Source organism: Mytilus galloprovincialis, chromosome 1, assembly GCF_965363235.1.
Source record: "Mytilus galloprovincialis chromosome 1, xbMytGall1.hap1.1, whole genome shotgun sequence".
NCBI lineage: Eukaryota > Metazoa > Mollusca > Bivalvia > Mytilida > Mytilidae > Mytilus > Mytilus galloprovincialis.
In genome coordinates this window covers 39684080-39696251 of record NC_134838.1, presented here as the reverse complement: position 1 = coordinate 39696251, position 12172 = coordinate 39684080, and the positions used below count along the sequence as shown (strand labels likewise).

General features: G+C 33.9%; 1 protein-coding gene across 1 annotated transcript in view; it reads right to left on the bottom strand.

Moving 5' to 3' along the window:
- Positions 1 to 6303: 6303 nt before the first annotated feature.
- Positions 6304 to 12172, bottom strand: part of LOC143074047 (uncharacterized) — a 45361-nt gene continuing 39492 nt past the window's right edge. Inside the window, exons 18-21 of the mRNA XM_076249601.1 lie at positions 11019 to 12170; positions 10027 to 10584; positions 8159 to 8464; positions 6304 to 7684 (exon numbers count right to left, since the gene is read on the bottom strand). Of these exons, the coding sequence (XP_076105716.1) occupies positions 7365 to 7684; positions 8159 to 8464; positions 10027 to 10584; positions 11019 to 12170 (2336 nt within the window). The 3' untranslated portion in view covers positions 6304 to 7364. The remainder of the gene's footprint in view (positions 7685 to 8158; positions 8465 to 10026; positions 10585 to 11018; positions 12171 to 12172) is intronic.

Below are 12172 nucleotides of genomic sequence, written 5' to 3'. Positions count from 1 at the left end.
AAAAATGTTCTCCTCTGAAACTAGTACTGGGCCAAATTTAACGAAACTTGGCCACAATCATCATTGGGGTATCTTGTTTAAAAATTGTGTCCGGTGACCCGCCAAACAAACCAAAATGGCCCCCATGGCTAAAAATAGAACATAGGGGTAAAATGTATATTTTGGCTTATAACTCTGAAACCAAAGCATTGAGAGCAAATCTGATAGGGGTTAAATTGTTTATCAGGTCAAGATCTACCTGTCCTGAAATTTTCAGATGAATCTGACAATGGGTTGTTGGGTTGCTGCCCCTGAATTGGTAATTTTAAGGAAATTTTGTTCGTTTTCGTTATCTTGAAAATTATTATAGATAGAGAGAAACTGTACACAGCATTATCTGTATCTGTATCGTTACGTCGAAGGTACCAATACTGGCTTTTACTCGACGGGAGAGAGAGCGCATATTGTCGGCGTTGGAGAGCTGTTTTGAAGCTCTCAACTGATTTGGCGCACACTATTTCTTTTTCCAGTTGGGTCCAGTGAATCACAGTCTTGACAAAGAATGAGTTCTTTTAAAATTGCTCAGTTTTACAGTTTGTAGTTTCAATTGCCTTTGAGTTGTTTTTTACTGAGTTGTTCACTATGTTTGTGCTTTCAAAGTCTACAAAGCGTGTCGGTTTGATTGTCCTTTTGGTTTGTTTTTTTTTACCAAAAATTCGTCAGGTTTGATAGCTGGGACCAACCCATCAACCACTTTGTACAGAAATACCAGTCTTTGGCTTTTTCTTCTGGACTGTAGGTTTTCAAGTTCAAGTACTGTTAGCATTTTGGTGACCGATCCTTCTTCTCTTGATTTATAATCCCCTGTGATGAATCGAGGCTGAGCTGCTCTTCTTTGGATTCTTTCTAATTGGTTGATGTTGTTTGATGTATAAGGGTCTCATACAATTGCCCCATATTCCATCGTAGATCTCGCCAATGAAATGTATGCTGTTTTCTTGCAGTCTTTTGGGCAGAATCTTAGATTGCGTCTAAGAAAGCCTAGTGTAGAATTTGCTTTCTTAGCTACATTTGAAATGTGGGTGATTGGTCCATTTCAGATCGTCCGATATCTGTAGTCCTCGGTATGGATTGTGTTTGACCTGTTGGAGTATGTGTCCATCAAGGGTATAGAACTTCTGGCTTTTGTTCTTAATGCTCAGGATGTAACATTTCTTTGCATTGAAACGCATACCCCAGTCTTTGGCCCATTTTTCTAGGCTAAGCAGATCTTGTTGTAACAGTGTGTGGTCCCGTTGTGTTTTTATATTTCTGTATAGCAGACAATCATCAGCAAAAAGTCAAACAGTTGATTTAACTGAGTCCGGGAGATCATTGATATGACAGAGGAAGAGAAGGGGGCCGAGTACGGTTCCTTGTGGCACTCCTGAATCCACTGTAGCTTCTTCAGATTTCTCTCCATCAATGACAACCTTCATCCTTCTCTGAGTTAGAAACATTTCTAGCCATTTATTCAGTGGTCCTCTCACACCATATTCATCTAGTTTGTGCAGGAGTTTGTTGTGTGGAACTGTGTCAAATGCTTTTGAAAAATCCAGGATAGCAACATCAATTTGGTTACCAGCATCGTGTGATTTCATGAAGTCGTGCAGTGTGACTAGTAGCTGTGTTTCACACGAGTATCCGGATCTGAATCCATGGTTGAATGATGTTAGTACCCTGTGTTTGTCTAAATGGTTTAGTATGTGCTTACAGATGATATGTTCAAGTATTTCACACGGCACAGATGTTAGTGATACTGGTCTATAATTTTCTGGTGCATGTTTGTCTCCTTTTTAAAAGACGCTCGAGATGTTAGCGTTTAACCAGTCTCTTGGCAGTTCTCCAGTATTTATTGACTTTTGGTATATTATTGAGAGTCCTGGTGCAAGTTGTTTTGAGCACTCTTTGAGGATTCTATTAGGTATACCGTCTGGTCCTGAAGCTTTTGATGGATTCAGTTGCCTGAGTAGTTTTTCGACTCCTTCATGTTTTATTTCGAAGAATGGGATTGAGTTCTTTATGTGCTTTGTTGTTTTCGGCAGTGTTTTGTCGTTGTCCCTTGTAAACACTGTTTTGAATTGTTGTATCAGTAGTTCTGCCTTCCCTTTACTACCATTCACTAGTTTCCCATTGCTTTTCAAAGGTGATACTCCAATGTTGTCTTGTTTCCTAGATTTTATGTATTTCCAAAAAGGTTTTGGATTGTTGTTTTCTAGTCCCTCCATTATGGTGTTGTTGATGTATTCCCATTCAGCCTTTCGGACTTGTCTTTTGCATTCTTTTTGAAAGTGCCTGTAGTTTGACCAGTTCTTTGTTCTCTTTGCTTGTTGGTATAGCCTGGTTTTCTTTTTGAACATTTTTCTAATTTTGTGATTTATCCAGGGTAAGCTTGTTTTAGAGCGGATGAGTTTTGATGGTATGTTCTGTCCAAATTAACGTAGAGTTCGTATTTAAATGTGTCCCATAATTCTTGTACTGTGGCGTTGTTTTGGTTCATATCCCTGATTTTGTTGGATAATGTATCCAGTTCTTCATGGAGATCTTCCCATTTTGCTTTCGAGTAAATGTAGCATTTACGTGGCCGTTTACTCTGGTATTGTGGTTTTGTATCACAGTCTGTTATGATCATGTCATGGTCAGATATTCCTGGAGCATTTGTTGATGTTTTGATGAGTGACGGGTTGGTGGTTAACACTATGTCCAGTAAATTTTCACCTCTAGTTGGTGTTTCATGGATCTGAGTAATCGAGTGTGACATTAGGACTTCCATAAGGGCTTTTTGTATTTCTTTATCTTGTGCGTTTGGGTTTATTGACATTGTGTTCCAATCAATATCTGGACAGCATTAATGTTCAGCAAAGTAAGATCTTCAAATAAGTCAACATGATCAAAATGATCAGTTGACCCCTAAAGGAGTTATTGTCCTTAATAGTCATTTTTTACCAATTTTTTGTAAATTTTTGTAATCTTATACAAAAATCTTCTCCTCTGAAACTACTGGACCAAATTTAACCAAACTTAGCCACAATCATTATTATGGTATCTAGTTTAAAAAATGTGTGCCGTGACCCGGACAACCAATCAAGATGGACGCCATGGCTAAAAATAGAACGTAGGGGTAAAATGTAGATTTTGGCTTATAACTCTGAAACCAAAGCATTTAACGCAAATCTTACAGGGAGTTAACTTGTTTACCTAGTGAATATCTATCTGCCCTGAAATTTTCAGATGAATTGGACAACTGGTTGTTGGGTTGCTGCCCTCCAATTGGTAATTTTTAAAGAAATTTAGCCGTTTTTGGTTATTATCTTGAATACTATTATAGATAGAGATAAACTGTAAACAGCAATAATGTTCAGCAAATTAAGATCTACAAATAAGTGAACATGACCAAAATGGTCAGTTGACCCCTTAAGGAGTTATTGCCCTTTATAGTCAATTTTTAACAATTTTCATTAATTTGGTAAATTTTTAAAAGTTTTTACAAAATGTTTTCCTCTGTAACTTAAGGGCCAAGTTCATTACAGATAGAGAAAATTGTAAGTTGCAAGAATGATCCGTAAAGTATGATCTACAAACACATCACCATCACCAAAACACAATTTTGTCATGAATACATCTGTTTCCTTTGTTTAATATGCACATAGACCAAGGTGAGCGACACAGGCTCTTAAGAGCCTCTAGTTTTATATACACTAGATATCACTGGAATCAGAATGTTCTCTAGTTTATAATAAAATAAAAATAAAGTGTACTTTTGATATATTTAAAAAAATCCATCCTAAGAACATGGGTGGGGGAGGGATGTCTAATTTGAACATAAAAAACCTGAAATCAGGCCATGTGCATACCCATGAAGACATGATACCTACACATCTTACATAATCAAAACTGTACATGCAATTTAAAGGTTTTTATCTGGCCTTTCAAAAAAAATTTGTTTCAGGGTACAGTCTCTCCTGCTCCGGAAAGAGCTACAGTGGCTGCAAATAAGTTTTCCATTTTCACTGCCAAAAACACAAACCAGGATGTTTACAGTTTTGTCTCCCCTAAAACATGTATATTTAATAAAATTTCGTAATGATTTTAATCATTCAACCTGTTTTAATTGAAAGTTAATTATTGTAACTAATATTTACAATCAAATACAAAAAACATGATACTTTTTCACCAATTAAGTATATAAAGGGATTTCCACCATGGCTATTTTTAGTCGGGGAATAACCCCTAGTTTTATAAACGAAATAGTTTATAGCACCCCTAGACTCTCTCTCTCTCTCTCTCTCTCTCTCTCTCTCTCTCTCTCTCTCTCTCTCTCTCTCTCTCACAGACACAAACAGTCACACTGTTACAGATTGAGAGAAAGTAAAAAAGAGTGTGAGAGAGAAAGTAAGAAAGAGTATGGGAGAGAAAGCAAGAGTGTAAGAAACAGCGTATGAGAGAAAGTAAAAGAGAGTATGCAAGAGATAAGTGTGAAACATAGACCATGTAGACAGTGAGAAAAAATTGAAAAATTCAAAGAGAGTCTTAAAGAATAAAGAGAATGAATGAAGATAGAAAGAGATCCGTTCCTAAATAAATTCTTCGAAGCCAGAAGAAATTACACCTTGTAAAGCAGTAACAGGTTCTCCTCCGTCGGCGCTGTAAATTATAACAGTCCATTGGCGAGAACACCACTGCCTACCAGAATTTTGGAAGAATTGACGCCGTAACCTTCAGTTCCCGTTATTAGGTCAGAGCGCACCCCTACACATTGAAATGAATCCTTTTATCTAAATAAGAATATAATGCAATTTTCGGTGTTTTTTTATTTCTGAGTCTTGCAATTTAACTTTTGGGAAGGAACTCGTTGATATGTTAGTTGTATTTTGTATATAAATAGTTTATCACTCTTTTGAATTTATAAGTTTAATAGAGTAAAAAATGTTTTGTTTTTCAAATATTTTAAAATAATTCAAATGAACATGATAATGGGTGGTAACTTCAGTTTTTAAATATTTGTACTACAAATAAAATATAACACGTGTTTTCCAGTCTATTCAAGTGAGATAATTGAATAATTAACACAAAACACAAACAACACTCACTTTTAAATTACCTAACTATATAAAAACCTATGAAATAACTATTCGCCAAAGTGCAAATGAAGTGGATGTAAACAGTTTACTATATCATGTCAAAGGGATTTTATTAGAATTACTAGAACACTTCCGTGATATCGCGGGTCCGTGACTGAATTAAAGTACAAAAGTCATGTATATAACTATGCGTAAGACATAAATGATATAACGCAAATCAAAATGTGTTATACAGATGAAAACAGCATAAAAAAATGTTCATGAAAAACCTAAACGATGGATATCCGCTGTTATTGAAATAAGTTGAAATTTTAATGGAATCCTTTGTGCCTCATGACGCAACTTTTGTTTAATTTTCGTGGTTTTCAATTTTAGTGCTACAGGGCTGTAGTACTTGACTTTATATTTTGAAAGAATGGAAATTCCTGAAAAAAAACGTGTTACAAATTAGAGAGCCACCAAATGTATAGTTTCATATCCACAATCAACCTAATAAGGTAATAAAGTATCTGATTATCTTTTTGGAACCACAATGCATTATTACCATCGGTAAATAAAATGATCTCATCTCAGTTTCATTACTTCGCAGTCACAATCAGAAGAAGACATTTGGTAGAAAAAACTAGAGATATTCGCATTTATTTTGTAAATACTAATTAGAATAGAAAACCAAATTCGATCCTTCAACTGTATTCTTATCCCACCTTGAATGGTAACACAAATATAGTAATAGTGTTGTATCGTAATCTGAGCTCAATCAGCATACATGTATAGTTGTAGATGTTCCTGATGTTTTAGTGTTCATAGTGTACTGCAAGTAACTTCTCATTGTGAGCTCTGTAGAGTTTGAAAATAAACCAAGTGCATATACATATGCCTAGAAGCAAGAAACAACCTAAGACAAAACTCTATAAAGATGACCAAGTGTGTGCACAGCTCAAAAATGATACCATATACTCTACTATAAGGTCTAACAGTTACTGAGTACTGTAAAGACTCTGCTTAGTATCATCCTATGCATTGACATATACCCCATATTTGCAAGGGAGTGCAGCTTCTCATATACCAATTTCTGCATTTACATGTATGGATAGTTTGACGACAGATCTTACCACTAGTTTAGTAATAAGAAAAGTGATGTCGACTTACTATTCTGATTCTCTAATTATATCGCTGCCTAATGTAATAATTAGACAAAACTAAAGTAGTTAATAATTTCTATTAATAAAACACATAATATCAAAATATTTACATACACAATAAATCACTAAAAATTACTCTAGTCAAAAAGATCATACTATATTACATAACTTCTTAATACAAAATAACTAAAAACTTATACTTGATTTGGGTTTGGGGCAGACACAGCATTTTCTAAATTATTGACATACTTAAACTCGGTGTAGCAGCTATTGGAAAGCTTTTAGAGCATAAGAGTAGGTGTTTACTCACTGTAGCTTAGGCTACAAGATCCGGAATACCAATGTCAGTAATGCACATGGAAGTAATGCTCAACTCGGTGTAGCGGTCAACTCGGTGTAGTTAGCTACAAGAGCCGGAAGCAATGTTAGATGCTACTCGGTGTACCCAGAACTACAAGAGCCGGAAGACAAGTGTGCTACAAGAGCCGGAAGAGCATTACTTCAAATTGATGTGGATGAAGATAGCAAAACTGCTAGACAATTTTAATAGACCATTCAAATATTAATGTACATGTACTGTACATGGAAACAAATGAAAACTACAGAATTCAGACGGATTCATTTGAAAGCGATTATTCATATACAAACAACATATCCTATATGGGCAAATCTCGGTACCCGTCTCAAAAAGTTGAAATGATAATAAACATTTTCGATATTGTTTATTTGGCATTATAAGCAATTAATTAAAAGACGATTTTACATAAAATGATAACTTGCATTTCTTCACGATTTCGAATTTCGCGCTTTTGCTGTTGAAAAGACATCAGGATTCAACACTTCAAAAGGGATGCACGCAATTGCGTTTCAAACAAAACTTATCCAAACTTGAAGTAAAATTCATCTTGATTTATTACATAAAACTAATTCTAAGCGCATTTCTTTTTCTTCATTATCACAAGCAATATATCTCAATTATACATTCTTTTATATGGTGTATTTCGTTGACAAGTTTTCCCCTGATCAATTGTTACAATAATTAAATAATGCAATTAATAATGTAATGTACAATTGCTTTAAATGTCATTAGAATGTAGTTTTTATTTACTTCATCCGATTAAACTTAGAACTGACCTCCATTAACAATAAGCCTTGCATGTGTACTGATTTGTGTTCCTGCATCATTGGTCCCTTGACAAAAGTAGTCCTGTTCATCATCCTCCACAATACTGTTGATAGTTAAATGTGGAAGAGTGGCAGAATTTACTATATTATATTTGCTTCCAATAGATATTGTTGTCAATGTGCCGCCTGTGGTGAGTCTCTTTAACCAAGACCATGATGTAGCCTGGGGAATGCCAGTTATAGTACACTCAATCGTGTACGAGATGTCTCCGTAAATAGCAGTACCATTTGACGGATTTACTGATATTGTTAGGTGCTCTAAAAAATAAAAAGAATATGTAAAACTTTCACTGGAATTCACTTTAAAATAAATTCAGGACTCAGCACAAAAAAAAAAAATGTTTAAAATTTGCAGTTTTATTTTTCTCATAAAATGTGGTAAACGACTTCAAAAGTCTTAATACTCCTGAAATTTATCTGGATTTTTCAACCTGTTATAATCATTGAAAAATGTTTCTATCGAAACTTCTTTGGTTGTTTCTATCGGAATTTCTTTGGAAACCAGAATCTTGAATCATCATTTTTGTATCTTTATATTGAAAGATAAAAATGATCACTTTATGTAAGTCATAATGTCTCTTTCTGACATGATGTGTAATGGTAAAACGATAAAAGGGACAAACAAACCAAATAGATTGAGATTTCTGAAATGAGTTCAAAGTAAAATACCGTTTTTCTCGACATATGAATTTGATATAGCACTTTACATTGACATTTCTTATATATACTCACGAATGAATCTAAGAACTGAAGATGAGCTGTTGCTTGTTCCAACAGCATTTGTAACAAAACATTCATATGTACCACCATCAGACAATTGAAAATCTAGTACCGTTAAGGAAGGATTCCGAATGGTGCCACCGGAATATTCATCTGCATTGCTTATGTTTAAGGAATTTGACTTATTAGAACCAGTTGGTGTGAACAACCATGTAATGGACGTAGCTGTCGGTATTCCAGTTACATTACATGTGATTAACTGAGATTGTCCCTCAAGGACATCAACATAAGCTGGGGAAATAGTAACATTCAGTAAATCTGAAAAGATAATGGAGAGTGTTACTAAGATACCAACACGAATTAATCAAAAGACAATTTCACATTTTAATGACCTTTACTTCTCCAAAATTTTGGCTTTGACACTTCTGTTGTTGAAAAGACCCTACGTGTCAACTCTTCAAAAGAAAGCATGTAATTGCATTTAAAAATTTGCAGTAAAGTGTATCTTAATTATTCATATAGAAGTGATTGTGTATGCAATTCTTGTATTTATTTGTAATGAGAAACTGTACAATAACATCTAAGTAATATATGGTGTCTCACATTAATTTATTTTTCTATCAATTGGATTTGACTTTGATATGGCTTTGATTATAACAGAAAGTTAAAATGTGTACCGATTTTTTTATAATACCTATCATTCTGTTCATTTTGCACACATTGTTACCAATGTAATTGAATTCTATACGAAGTGAGAGGTAAAGCTATTTATACAACTACGTTTACTAATCAGTTTTCTTAAATGGAGGTGACAGTTGCTTTGCATGTATTTTAATGTATTTGAGCGTATGATTAGCCATTTAAGAAAGAAATTTCATTTTTTAATTACCCCTTACATACACAGAAAGAGTTTCATAAAATCTTACTTGAGGAATACTAAAAAATCATGATTTAAAATGCCTATGGAGATTTGCATTGAGAAGGGAGATAGCTCTGCAAAAAAGGCAGAAAATATCAATAAAAATTGATACAAAATTATAACTTTACCGCTTCAATTCTACGGAATATATTTATTCTTGATATCTAAGGCGTCTTTAGAGTATACCAAACAACTATTAAGGTGTTTTCATATCTTTTATTAAACTACAATCTAAATTTTGTAATTCATTGGTTGACCTTCAATTGAATTTTTCAACATGTCAAGGTAAAGAATCTCAAACTTAAAAAAAATATTAAAGCATATATTCTTCTTTTTATGGTTTAAAGTTTCCTTTAACAAGGTAGATGCTGAACAAATATACTGGACAGATATAAACAATACCAAATTTCATATTTTTTTTTAGATGGTTACCTAGCCACAAATTGGCCTTCTCTTTAAAGAAAAATGCACTAAAAAATTTAAAATTTTAATATATTTCGGTTTGTACATTTCATGAGCAGAAGATTATATAATATAGTCAAATATTTCCAAAAAAAAAAAAAAGACTCAATTTTTCGGACTTATCTCCCCTTGCAATGTTAATTTGAATTTGAAATTAAAAATGCTGAAATTGAGTTTTCTTCAAGTTAGATTTTATGAGATTTTTCTCTGTGAATATTTAGGGCTTAATGCTATAGATTAGAACTAAAACATTTTCTGTTGCAATTAGTTTGAGGTTAAAACTTAGTTTGACTCGACTATCGGCTCAAGTTTAAAATTGTTCAGTTTTAAAAGAAGCTTGTTGTGTTGAAAAGACTCAGGCGTTGTTCCAGCTACTTATTTTGAAATATTTGAAGCAATAATTTCATTTACAGATGCCATGTATTGGGATGCACATTTCTTCGAGTCGTGACGATAAAATTGATTTTACTGTTAGCACGGATCGCTTGAAAACAAGTACCTTTTTCTGTTGTTGTTGTTGTTGTTGATGTGGCTTGTAAGTCGTTATCTGTTAAAGTTGTTTGCATCTCCCATATATTTTCCATTTCTGTTACGGATTCATTCAAATTCTGTCGAGTTAATGCAGCTTTGGTTATGCTTTTGGGTGTAGTAATAGTTCTTTCAGCTTCTACTGTAGTGTTATCTAGAAAACCAAGTTTTCTGATTGCAGTTGTGTCAGTCGGTTCCTTCGTTGACACATCGTTAACATTCTGTGTCGATACGAAAGGATTTACGATTGCTGTCTTTTGAGGAGAGACACTCGATGTCTTAAATTCGTTTGTGATTGGCATTGATATGGTTGGAGTGTTTACAATATTTTGATTTATTGTACATATATTGGTATTGCAATCTTCAAATATTATATCCTTATCAAGTCCGGTACAATTTTTGCCACCATGCACAGGTCGAGGTTTCGTACAATTTCTATACCGGATTCTCTCTCTCGTACCTCCATCACAGCTTCGGCTACAATGAGTCCATTCTGACCATGATTTAAATGATGACCACTCGCTAGCTACTATAAATAATGATCAAAGTCATATTACAAAGACTTCTGACGTTCGAGCATACCTATAATATTTACACATGTTAAAAGCTGTAAGAAAAAAACCAAATTTTCCGTTAGCGACAATTTTAGAATAATAGAGCTTTGAAAAGTGCTTGTTATTCAATTTTCGAATATCATTTAATGAGATGAATTTAAAAAAAAAGTACACAACATGTATTCCATCCTTAATTAGAGCAACTGTTATAATTTTCCTTAACAAAATTAATATTATTTGATGAAGGAGTTAACGAAATGTTCCGTTTCCCATATGTCACAAGCTCCATTAAAAAAAATCATGATTTCAAAGTAAACACATTCTGAATACAAAAATGCAATCTGTTTTTGAAAATGAATAAGTAATACAAAATAAATCAAAACTAGACAAGGGTTCTTTTTCAATATACCTGATTCTGATACATCTGTGGGTATTGTAAACATATGTAGCGTAGACGAACTAGTTCTCTGTTTTGTATGGTCTATGATAAGAGAATATGGTGTTGTGTTAATTTTTGAGGCTGCGTCTATACCAGACATATCTGTCGTTGTACTCAATGTTATATTATTTGTTTTAAATGTTGACCTAGCATTAAGCTGAACCTTTTCTTTTGAACTTAGCGGGGTTTCACCTGGAGTGTTTGAGGTGAAGTTATAATTTGTAATCCTAACCGAATCATTTGTTGTTTCATATTGGTTTTTCTGGTTTTCATCTAGATTGACAGAGGTAGCAACAGTAGTTTCTATTCGTTGGTTCTCTGTCGGTAAATTAAAACTGTGTGTTGCATTTTCGTGTCCTTTTGTATTTTTTTCCACTGGAGATTTTCTATTGACAAGAGTCGTTTTTGTTGTTATTAACTCAGTTAGAGCTTCTTCAGATGTTAAAGACGTTTGTTGAGTTGAAAAACTATTTGACTGTTGTGTCGTAGTTGCTTCTAATGTTTGATCCTCCGTTATGTTTGAAAAATTTCCAGTAGTATTTTGTGCTTGAGATGTCGAGTACTTGGTTGAGTGTTCTTGTAAAGTGCTTGTAACAGGGGTAAATGGCGATAACGTGTCATTCACTGTAACATTATCTTCTTTTGAGGTCGATTCTGCTTCTTTTTTTTCTGTTACTGATTTAGTCAAATTAGATGGGGTTGTTCCTACAAGTTTTGTTCTGGATGTGGTTGTGATTGCAGTGTTTCTAAAAAGGTCAAATTCTCTTGAAGTAATTTCGTCTGTTGTTGCTTTTGTAGACATTTCTTGATCATATTGATTCGTTAATCTGTCTTTTGATGTGAATGGATTTGCTATCGTAGTTTCTTGACGAACGATTTCAGATGTTTTTAAGTCGTTAGATATTCGCTTTGGGACAGATTCTGTGTTTACTTCAGTATATGCCTTATTGGATACATAGTTCTGTGTGGCCTGAGTAGAACTTGAATTTGGAATACTCTCTTTTGATTTCACCGAATTATCTGGTTTTCCATGTAACGACTGTCTCTGCGTTACTTGTTTGGGTATCACTAACAAAACATTTTGATTTTTCGACTGATTAGGTTTTGGCTCTGTATCACATGCT